The sequence below is a fragment of the Artemia franciscana genome, chromosome 1 (assembly GCF_032884065.1).
Source record: "Artemia franciscana chromosome 1, ASM3288406v1, whole genome shotgun sequence".
NCBI lineage: Eukaryota > Metazoa > Arthropoda > Branchiopoda > Anostraca > Artemiidae > Artemia > Artemia franciscana.
In genome coordinates this window covers 11353738-11365830 of record NC_088863.1, presented here as the reverse complement: position 1 = coordinate 11365830, position 12093 = coordinate 11353738, and the positions used below count along the sequence as shown (strand labels likewise).

Sequence of the window (12093 nt, the reverse complement as noted above, 5' to 3'; positions counted from 1 at the left end):
GTGAATAAAGTTGACCGTCTTTTTACATAAATTGTCACTGGAAGACCGAATCCGAGAAGGCACATCTGCTAAACCAAATCGAGCAATTATTTTTTTGTTTCGGTGCCATCTAGGAAGCCGGAGGAGGAATTTGCAATATCTGAAATAAGCCGTACGTAGAGTATGTCGATCTTTCTCACGAAACAGATGAGCCATGCCTGATAAAAACAAAAGCACAGGGGCGCAATAAGCGTTATAAATCATGCACAAACCGTTGCGGTTGTAACGGCTTTTGTTTGGGGATATTTTTCCGTAAGCGACGCGTAGGTTTTTCACGGCTTGATTCACTAGGGATGAACAGGTAGTGGAAAGTGTTGGGCCGAAACACAGACCAAGCCAACTAACTAAAGAAGAACATGGCAGAATTGCAGTCCCAGCAACGAATGGAGCGACCGCATAAGGGCTATTAAAACAAATAAACTCGCATTTAGACGCATTAACTGACAGTCCAATCTTAGATAATTCATTGGTTAATATAGTAAAATTAGAAAGCAATCCACGGCGAGTCCGGGCAACAAGAAGAACGTCATCTGCATATGCAATAGAAGACAAACCAGTATTACCGTAAAAAACAGAACTTCTAAGGGGACACAGGCACGATGCAAGCACGCACTTAAATATACTAGGGGACAATACGGCACCTTGCCGAACTCCCTTATTAATTTTTACTGGGTCAAATATTTGGCCATTCCAGGTAACTTGAATTTTAGACTTTGAATACCAAGAAGACAATAAACTTAGTACGGAAGGATTAACACCTGAAGACGCAAGGGAAAATAGAGCCTGAGAGTGCACAATATTATCGAAAGCTCCAGAAATATCAACAGTAAGACAGTATAAAGATATTTTAGCTTTTACGGCATCTTTCATGAGTCGGCTTAAAACATGATGTGCATGGGAGCAACCGAAACTTTTCCGAAAACCAAATTGAAAAGGCGTAAAATCACAATTCGACTCAATTTCTGGTAGTATCAAATGTTCAAGCAACTTACTTAAGAAACACGATACTGTAATGGGACGATAATTCACACATGACGTGGGGTCCTTGCCTCGCTTTTGAATAGACGTTACACAGCCACAAAGGAAACTATCAGGAACAAGCGACTGTGCTAAGCAAGACTGGAAAAATATTTGTAGATGGTTAAGTAGAGCAGGACAATCATATGCAAAAAATCGGTAAGAAAAGCCGTCACCATCAAGGCTATTTGAACGCTTAATTTTTCTTAAAGTCCGGCGAATTTCAGATATTGCTACAGGCTGGACATGAGCCTGCAGGAGAAGGTATGGTAAAAGCGGTTTAAGCAACTTATAATAAAAAGACTGAAGAAAACTATTAAATACACTGAACACACGCTTATAATGATCAACAAAATTAGCTAGCTGGAGACAAGATAGGGTAGATGGGGAACATTTCTCACTATTAATAACCTTATTCCAGGAGGTCTTATTGGTGGGGCCTGGCCATGCATTCAAGCGTGCCCTCTTCAAACTGGCCTTATATTCAAGTTTACACTTTTGTTTCACAGAGAAAACAGCTCCGGAAGATGGTCGGTCACATGATATCCACATACGTAGCCAAAATTTGGCTTTTTGCTTAGCACGTTTTACTTCAGGATCAACGTTCCAATTAGGCTTTCTTGTACCAATCCTAACTTTATCCACAGGCACTGGAGCTTTGGAAGCTGATTTAAGGCAATGGACGATTTGACAATAATAGAAATTTAGGTCAACTGTACTTGAAGGCGAGGAAACTGACGTTTGCAGCAGGTGATATGGCACTTTTATGGTCGAGAGTAAAGCAGTTAGCGTAGCAAGGTATAGTGGGACATTAGCACAATCCCTATTCAACTTCGTATGCCACTTCGGCTGAGCCAAAAGTGTTTTGCCAGATAGCTCACAGGACAAATTGGAGCTAAGAATAAGGTGATCGTCGTCAATCTTCTCTTCGTCCACCCTGACAATCGATGATATTAAGCTGGAACTTTTTAACTGTAATTTTTTTAACTGTGATAGAACACCCAGAACCTCAGCTATTCTACTTTTAACATCCTCACTGCTCCCAAGTCTTTACTAATAATGCTACCAAGGTAAGTGAAGCTATCCATCTTATCAATTTGTTCATTACCCAACGTCACCTTTTCATCTTCACTTATTCCTGACCTTATTGACTTAAGTCTTCTTAACATTTATTTCAAACCTACTCTAGCACCTGAATTCATAAAACCTCTAAGAGTTCATTCATTTTGCTCACATTTTGATCTAGGACACTTAAACCATCAGCATAATCCAAGTCCAGGAGATCCCCCCCCCCATTTGATTTCATTGTCTCTCATTACCTTTCCTGTGCTTCTTAAGACAAATCAATCAAAATGCTTGTTCATAATCTATAAAACTGAAGACTAAAGGTGTCTCTCTACTTTTTCTAAAACCACACTGTTCCTCTCTTAAAGCTTTATCTACATCTCTCAGTCTAAAAAGCATCTTATTACTAAGTAATTTGCTACCTACAGAGACCAGACTAATGACTCAATAATTACCATACTCACTCTTATCACCTTTTTTAAATAGTGGTTTAAATAAGGTTTTCCTAAAAATACTAAGTACTTCCCCTTTTTTTAAATGATATTCACAATCTTCAGTAACATATTTCTAACCTCAGAGCTGCCAAATTTAAGAAACACATTTACCACAATATCAGCACTTGGAGTCTTATTATTCTTTAATCCTTTTAGTACTGTCACTTATTCTTCTTCCCAATCCCAATCTTCCTTCACATCTAAGGTATCATAAACTTTTTCAGTTTCTTCTATATCTTTTCCTGCAACTCAATCTGGTTTAGCAAATTCTCAAAATGTTCTGCCCATCTCTTTTTGACTCTTTTGTTATCACTAATTGTGGCCCTGCTTTTAACTTTAACTGTGACAGGTCAAGATTGACTACTCTCTCTCAATTTATTAACAAGCCAGTACAATATTTTATTATTATGCCATATAGCTGCATCTTCAAGTTCCTGAGCAATTTTATTCATAGCTTCACTTCACACCACCTTATTTTATATTTTAATGCTTTCTCCACTTTCTTTACATTAATTTTGTTTTCACTTGATTGATCACTTAGATATTTTTTGTATAAGTACCTTCTCACAATTTAACATAAAGGCTTTCACTAATATTCCTAGCTGCAGTCCTAACTTTCTTCCCTAAGACACCATTAGCAACTTAACAAATTATTTTCCTTAAATAATTCCATCCATCTTCCACATTGTCAATTTTAAACTCTCCAGTTTAGTATTCAACTTTTCCAGAAAAGTTTCTCTCAAATCTATCATTCTAGAGTCTATTAACATCATAGCTTTCGGGGAGATATCTACTCTTCCAAAATTTCAACTTTAAATTAACCCTAGACACTACCAGATGGTGATCTTTGCTTTTAACATCAATAACAGCACTCTTATATGCCCTAGTATCTTGTATTGATCCTGCCAGTCTTTGGTTTACAATAACATAATCAATAAGGTTTGCTGTCTTACCATCATGTGAATACCTTGTTAACTGATTGGCAATTTTATAACCAAACATTGTATTGGTTATGACTAGATTGTTATACTTCTAAAATTGCAGCAGTCTGTAGCCATTGCTGTTTTTTTCCAAATTTACAAAATTAACTTAGGCTAGGATATCATCTATCGCTATTTTTACTGACCTGGACATTAAAACCTAGTAAAAACACCATATTTCTACCTCAGTTTGTCCATCAAAACTTTGATATGATAGTTATTTTTTAATGTCAAAACATTCCAAGTTTCAATTGTCATGTATTGAAATTATTTTGAACTCAGGAAAAAACCCTGCAAAGACATTTTCAAGCCTATTACCCTCTGCTCATTATATATCCATGCCTATAAATATTATGCTACAACAGGGAGGCAGCCCATAGTAGAAAAAATAGCTAGCAAGATTTTTAAGCCTGAAAATGGACACCAAAAAAGACCAAATCCAGAAGAATTGTCCATTAATCTCAATCCTGTGTCACCCACATATATGGACAAATTTGTGTCTTTTTCAATGCTGTTCTTTACTTTAAGCTGAAAGAACATTTTTTTTTTAATTTTCATTTTTGTTTGTTCATTAGATCATGCCAGCTCTCTCAAGATGGTTTTAGGTACAATTCCCTTTCCCCACTTTGCACCCACCAACACTCTTTCATAACAGGTGATTGCAAATTGAAAAAAGCTTACTATTCTTATTAAACAGCCATTGTGTTTCAGGAGTCTTTCATAAGAAATTGGGACAAAAAGTCAAAACTTTAGCACAAACAGCAAGGTCTTGAGGAGGGGAAACTCTTTCCATATACAAAATAATTTCTATCCTTTTCAGTTTCAATGTTGCTCCTTATTTTTGGTTGAAGAAACTGTTTTATACTTTAACTTCTGATTGCTCTTAATAGGACAGAGAAAGTTCCTTCACCCACAGAAAAAATCCACCATGCAAAGTTGCTTTCACATAAAAACGCCCTCCCCCTTTTCAAGGGAATTCCCCAAGACAATTCTATTCTACCTGAAAATTTCACCCAGAAAATTTCTTGCAGATTATCTGGGGTGAAACTTTTTCTTAGCACACTTTCATTTGAAAAAGATTTTAATTTCTTTTGCTTTGTTTTTAATCATGCCAGTAATCTCCATATTTGTAGAAAAGTTTCTCAGCAAAAAGACATCAAAATGGTGTTTTCCATCAAAGGTTTTTTAGGGTGGCGGTGAGGAGGTACAACAGAGAGTTTAATAACAAATCAAAATGTGAAATTGATATCTACTCCCTTACAATTTGAGGGAGTGTATCTGGTCTACATTATTATTACAAAAATAAAAATAACAGTAAACCCACAAATAAGCAGAATTTACTCTGTAGAGAAGGAGGACTATCCTTTCCTCATCCACATATCCACCTCAAAGTCACAGAAGCTTCAAAGAGTGAATGAATCAAAAACATAATCAGAGAAATCAGGAAAATGTTCAAGAGCCTGAAAATGGGTGCATCAAAAAGCACCTTCCTACAAAGCAAACCACAACCCTGATTCAGTCCTATTGATTGATGCTATGCCAAAGAGCTACAAGACACCAAAACCATTGTCAAAGGAAATATTCAAGGATCTCAAAGACCTTTACCAGACTCTGGTTATCCCAAGAAGTTATCACAATTTACCAGTTGCCTTTTCTCTGCCTTTAGTCCTAAAAATGTAATTCCTGTTATCTGATTAGAATTCTGAGCCAGTTCCAGTTCCAAAAATTGTAGGGAGGTATATGGACTAACAACAAGTCCTTTCACCTCTTTGACTTCTTCTCCAGAAAAACTAGCTACTGGAAGCGCTATTCTCCTCCAGTCTGCAAACAATGGATATATACGATTATGAACAATCATACACAGTTATTGATTGTGGGAAGTGCGAGTACCTGAGCTACCTGTCCCCAGCAGTTTAAGGCGCTAGGCCGGCCGGTACCAATACGGCTCCTCTTACTCATTCCCGCTCTCTTCTGCACAATCAAAAACTATGGATGAATCGCGTCCCCTTGAAAAATTGACTTCTTCAAGCTTTAATCTTTATTAAACAATATTTCTCTTCTTTAAGGTATCAATTGCTGTCTTAAATATCTTATGATCAATTTCCCATGGCAGGTTAGAATCCAGGATAGCTGTATAAGTATTTGGAATCTTAGCCAAGGAGCAGAAACGCTTAAGAGCAACAGTCTCCTCACTCTGAGCCTGACAATCAAATAAAATATGCTGGATTGTTTCCTCTGCTGAAAAGCAGATTCGGCATAAAGGGGAATGGTGTAGCTTCCAATTAAATAACAAGCTATTTAGAAGTAGGGCACCTGATTTCAGCTGGTAATATAGCACAATATTTAATCTTGTATGAAATGGAGATAAGATTAATTTACTGTGATTAACTTTGGATCTTTGCCTGATAATATCTCATGAATTGAGGTCAGAGGAAGGACTAGGAGATAACATGGAAGCCTTTGCTGCTAGAGAATCAGCCATATTATTATATTTTATACCTTTATGACTAGGAACATATTGAAAATAAACTTCATTTTCCTTGATTTTAAGATTAAGAAGCTGTCTTCTAATATCATATAAATCTTTGTCATTAGCAATTCTATTAATATTTTGGATCAGTAGTAATGCTGATTTAGAGTCGGAAGGACAGAGTATATTTTCAGATTCCATGTTATAATTTATAAGTGCATCCAAGGCCAGGCAGATGGCACATAATTCAGCAGACAAGATAGAAGATCCCAATGGGAGAGGAGAATAAATGTTCAAATTCAGGGATGGGATACATGCTCCTGCTCCAGCTCTTTCCCTCTGGACAGATCCATCTGTATATATTTTTCTATAGTTGGGGTAAGCCTTTGAGATGTGTTCGGCCAAAATAGTCTGGATCTTGCAATTAGGAATCAAATCTTTACTAATAGAGATAAGTTCTACTTGACAGCTTGGAAGACTCATTTCCCATGGGGGGGGGGGGACTCAGTAAAGGGATATACATAAAGCGAAAGTTGATTCCAGTTTGGGACCTCCAGTTGAAACTGATTCCATGATGAATGGGCATTGGGACAGGCTGACTTCTCAGCAAAGGTATGTGCATATACAGCATGCTTGGTTCCATAAGCCTGGATTAGCAAGAAATACTTTATCCTTAGACTGGATGCTCTTTCACTTAGGGACACCAATCCCGACAGTATTCTTAACTTTGCCAGAGGAGTATGCTTATGCACACCCAAAGCTATTTGAATAGCAGAATTTTGTAAAGATTCAAGGATTTTGAATGAGGATGGGGGACGAGCTGAAAAAATTTGAATCCCATATTCTATATTTGAACGAATATATAATTTGTAAAAATCCAAAATAATTTTTGGGTTACTTCCAGCAAGTCTTTTTAGAATACAAAGTCTCTGAATAATCAGAGATTTCAAAGAATTAATATGTTCATGCCATTGCATTTTAGAATCCATTAATAAACCAAGTAACTTCATTGAATTGCAATATGGGATCTCCCTTGAGAAAATTGTCAGTGGATTAGGAGGATCTAGAGTACCATTAGTAAATATAATGGCTTTAGTTTTACTGATTGAGATTGGGAAGCCAAATGCTAAAGAGAATCTCTGGACTAAACTTATATCCTGTTGAATAAGGCTTTGAAGAAGGCTAATATCCCTTCCTGACTTCCAAATGATCAAATCATCTGCATAAAGGCCAAATGATGCATGAGATACTTGAAATTCAGAAACATACTAGTTGAATAGAAGAGGACTCAATATTGCACCTTAAGGAAGTCCTCTCGTAATGGGTCATTGCTCACTTCTAGACTGATTTACTTGAACGTAAAAATATCTATCAGTTAGAAAAGACTTTGTAAAACTTATAAAAGGTTACGGGAAGTCAAGATTTATTAGGATTTCTAATAATTTATTGTGGACTACATTTCCATAGGCATTCGACCAGTCAAACAGAACAGCCATTATGACATGTCTTATTTTGAGAGAGTTACTAACATCAATTTCTAGCCAGGTAATGTTATCTAAAGAGCTATGTCCTTTTCTGAAACCTGTTTGTTCACTAGGAAAGAGATTGTTGACTTCAGCAAACAACTCAATTCTTGATAAGACAAGCCTTTCCAGGACTTTACTAAAGGAAGGTAATACCAATATAGGACGGTAAGACTTGAGATCATTAGATGAGTAAGAAGGTTTTAAAGCTGGGAATACCTGAGCAATTTTCCAGGCATCTGGGAACTTTTGACTTGACCAAATAAGATTATAAAGACTTAAGAGGGCTGTATGAACCACCTTTGGGGACTCAAGAATCCACTTCATATAGATACCATCATAACCTGGGGAAGACTTGATGTTAAGAGAATTAAGTGCTACACAAAATTCATCTTGTGAAAAAGGTTTCATCAGAGTACCCTTATAAGAACAGGTAAGAGGAAGATTACAAAAAGGAGATCGGCTGGGATGAAAATCTGAGCAATCGTTTTTAAAAACATCAGTAAACAGACCTGTCTTCTTTTTATCTGAGACAATTGGATATCCATCCTGAATGATATCATATCTACAGTCATCATTAGGCTGCTTTCCACTATTTAGTTGGCTAATGAAATTATAGACCTTTGAAATTGGGGTTCTAAAACCGATACTTGAGCTGAAATTCAGCCATGTACTCTGTTTAGCTCTCCTACAAATTAGTTTCACCTTAGCACATGACTGCTTATAAGAGATTGTCGTTGACTGAGATGGGTGCTTTTGAAACATTTTACGAGCCTTTCTTTTTGCCAGAACTGCAACCCTACACTCATCATTCCACCAATTCTTGGGTCTTTTGGAGCCATTATAAAAATGTACCCAAGTCATTGGAATTGCCAATTTAGCTGACTCCAGCAGGATTGATCTCAAATTAGACCCAATGGCATTAATATCAGAATTAGGAGAAACAAAGGAAAAATCTACTTCATTTAAAATCTCACAAAAAAGGGACCAATTACCTTTGGAGTTGATAAATGTAGGGATGTAGGGTTTGGGAGTGTAGCATAAATCTTGAAATGATGTAAGAATTGCACAATGATCAGATTGAAGAGACGACACCTTTACCATCTGAACTAAATCATAATATGAAGAAGGACCTAGAAGCAAATCTATAGTTGAGAAAGAGTTAGAAGAAATATTATACCTGGTCTGAAAGTCAAATGGAGTGAAAATCATGGTGAGAGGAAAATTGGACAATAAGTACTCTATTCCTCTTCCTGCTTTGTTGCTACCAGCTGATTGTTCCCAGAGAGGACTATGGGCATTAAAATCACCAAAAATAAAGGTATTATTACCTGATAATTCTGTTTCCAAGATACTTTGGATGTCCTTACTCCCACATGGATTATAAAAGGATTTTATGGCAAGATGGTTACCATTGGCTAAGGTAATTAATATACCTACAACATCTATTTCATCCCTGTAGATATATAAGGGTTGGGGGGAATGTTGGATTGAAACATGAACAAAAATTGCCACACCCCCTCCCTTTCTGTTAGTTGATCTATCTTTCCTGTAGCACTTGTACCCAGGCATTTTGATTTTCTTGTACTGATGAAGATTGGTCTCTTGTAGACAAATAATTCCAATTCTATTATCATTTGCACATTGGATAAGATCAGCAAGTTTATTTGAATTTAAAGAGATGCAATTCCATTGTAGGATCTGCAGCTTAGTTAACATAGGAAGGGTTAAATAGGTGACATGCATGATATTTTGAGAGAATGGATAATAATTCTGTTCGAATTTCATTGAAAATAGAATTGGAAAAGTAGTGTTCTGCAATTTCTTTTGTTATACTGGCTTTTTTTATCTTTAGCCATATTTGATTGTAATATTAGGTCCACTGATGCAACATATTTAATTAAATTAGTAATATGAGGTCCAACTCTATCTTGCATAGTGATGGCTTGAGTAGAAATATTAGGAAAAGCTGCCACTCTTTCAGACCAAGATTTAGGATTAGTTTTAGGATTGTTGAGGGATGGACTAGCTTCAGCCACCTTGGGATGCTCCTTAGCCAACAGAGGGTAAAAAGTCTCAGTAGGAGGTATGAGTGCCTGATTTGGGTTGTTCTTGTGGACCTGTAGCCAGGTTTTTTGAGGAAGGGCTAAATTCCCTTCCTTGGCCTCATTAACTCTTGGACCTGATGGTACTTTAGACAGCTTGGCCAGCTCCATTGCAGCTATCAGGAAAGGGACATTTTCTTGAAGAGCAATCTTTAAAACTTTAGCTTGTTGAACATATTTAGGACATGAATTGTGATCTGTTCATTGATGTCTACCATCACAGTTTGTACATTTAGGCACTTCAGTGCATTTACTTTCTGTAGACAAGGAGTGACTACCAAGGCAATTAGGGCACCCTGGTTCAGGAGAAAAACAATACTTAGATGAGTGACCAAGCTTAAAACATTTTGAGCATTGGTGAGGTTTTTCTTGGTATATTTTATGAGCTTTTTGCTGACCAAAAAGGAATACTGAGTCAAATTGGGAACTAGCAGGTAAGATAAAGAGGACACTCTTACTACTTCTTGTTCCCTTAGAATCTAAGGGAACTTGCCCATACAATGAACCATACAATGAACATCTAGAACCTCCAGCATTTCCCCCTTATTGTTCATAAGACCATCTTTCAAGTCATCAATTGACAGTTCCAATGGTATGTTGTACAGTACTATTTTCTGAGAATTTTTCAGGGTTGGTTTCCACCATTCAGGTGTAACAGGGATATTGCCAATTTTATGTAGGCTAAGTGCTTTGCAGGCTTCATTTCTGTCTAGAAACTTAACCGTTAGTGAACCATCTCTGTTCACATTCACAGTGAAGCTGCATCTAAAAGTTTTGAAAAGATTCATTCTAATATTAGTAATCTTTTGATAGAGAAAGATTGATCTTTTACTGTTGGAGTAAAAAGGATAATGGGTTTGTCCTTTATCTCCACTGCTGGAACTGAGTTTGAGAGTCCCATTATTTCAGGAGGACTCATAGAAGGCTTTTTTTGTTTCTGTTTTCTGCCCACTGTCTGAAAATTCTCATTTAGCAGGTTGTCAGTTTCAGAGATTGGTGACTCAGAGACAGTAATCATGGTTTCATTCAGGCTATCATCATTGGATATTGGAGATACAACAATAGGAATATCCGCTTCTGATAACCAATTAGATGCATGGCCCCCTTTCCTGAAGGGGCTAGAAGAGTTAGGAAACATTGAGTTCAGGAGAGGAAAATTCCAGAAACTCTAACCACACAATAAACTTATATGCAAAAGCAAAAGAATACTTCTCAAACAAAAGGAGTAGCAAGAGCTTTAATTCCTTTCACTCAGAAAATAAATGAAATCAATAATGTAAATTTTTATCAATTGATTTCTTCTTTTCTTCCTTGAGTTTTAGGCCTATTAATGTTTTTTTTAAAAATTTAGGAAATGTACTTGCATATCTTTAAAACCTATAAATTGGGATTGAGGAAAGTTGTGAAGCTGAAAACAATTATGCTGTACTTCAATTAAGCAGAAGATCTATTTTGCAAAGTTTCACTTTTCTAAAAAACATATTTTTAAAGGTCATCAAAGGTCAGGTTCCTCTAGAGGGACAAGAAGCTTGCTTTTTCTCTGCCTTTAGTTCTGAAAATGCAATTCTTGTTATTTGAGAAGAATTTTGGGCCATATCAATGTTTTTTTTCAAAATTTAAGAAATATATTTGCATGTCCTTAAAAACTTATAAAATGGAATTGAGCAAAGTTATGAGGCTGAAAACAATTTTGTTGTAGGCTACTTCAATTAAGCAGAGTATCAATTTTGCAAGGTTTCACTTTAATAGCACACATATTTTTAAAGGTCATCAAAGGTCAGGGCCCTCTAGAGGGAGAAGGAGTGGAGGTTCCTGGGACATACTTTAGTCTGTAGAATCATCCCTGAAAGTTTTATTTTCCTAACTTAAACCCTTTCTGAGATAGCAAGAAGTCAATTAACTAGAATTTTACCCAGCTTTTTTCTCAGACAGATTAACATGAAGAGGGTAGGCTAATTAAAGGATAGTGAATTGCCTAGGTTTATGAGCAATTATGTCCCTAGATCTTGGTTGAATGGTTATACATTGAATTTATTGTTACTCAAGTTAAAATATAAAGTTTTATTTTCCACAGACCTGAAGAAACTGATTTAATGGTTCCAGTGTGTGCCCAATCCACTCTAGTGTGTGTAAATTAGAAGCATGAGCATTTTTTTAAATTTGGTGGGTAAAAAGCCAAAATTTTTCAGCGTTGTAAAATTTCACTGCTAATTCCGAATCAGGTCAAGTTTCAGAATGGAATGTATGAGCAAAATAGAAAACACAAGCAAGACACTTTCTTTTCTTTGTTTCTTCGCCTGTGACAGTCATTTGGTAGTCCAGGTTGCAAAAGTAGATAGCAACCTAGTAATATTAGGACTAGGCCCTATTCAGCTTAGAAAATAATGGTTGACCCTAAGA

The 12093-nt window shown here is 36.4% G+C and overlaps 2 protein-coding genes across 2 annotated transcripts in view; both read right to left on the bottom strand.

The window, feature by feature from the left end:
* The window catches only part of LOC136025526 (RING finger protein 145-like), a 35783-nt gene extending 23908 nt beyond the window's left edge, over positions 1–11875 (bottom strand). The window contains exon 1 of the mRNA XM_065701559.1: positions 11770–11875. The gene's annotated coding sequence lies outside the window, so the exon portion shown is untranslated. The remainder of the gene's footprint in view (positions 1–11769) is intronic.
* LOC136029475 (uncharacterized) lies at positions 2781–9804 on the bottom strand. The gene is made up of 3 exons (XM_065708222.1): positions 9514–9804; positions 7591–8560; positions 2781–2857 (listed from the first exon to the last, which is right to left on the bottom strand). The coding sequence occupies exons 1-3, from the start codon at positions 9802–9804 to the stop codon at positions 2781–2783; spliced, it is 1338 nt and encodes a 445-aa protein (XP_065564294.1).
* Positions 11876–12093: the final 218 nt, after the last annotated feature.

Coding starts and splice junctions, on each gene's coding strand:
- LOC136029475 (XM_065708222.1), bottom strand. CDS start 9,804: ATGGAGCTGGCCAAGCTGTCTAAAGTACCATCAGGTCCAAGAGTTAAT. Junction 8,561..9,513: donor CCATCACTATGCAAGATAGA/GTTGGACCTCAT, acceptor CTTTTTTGTGAG/ATTTTAAATGAAGTAGATTT. Junction 2,858..7,590: donor CTGGCTAGAAATTGATGTTA/GTAACTCTCTCA, acceptor ATTGAGTTGCAG/GAAAAGATATAGAAGAAACT.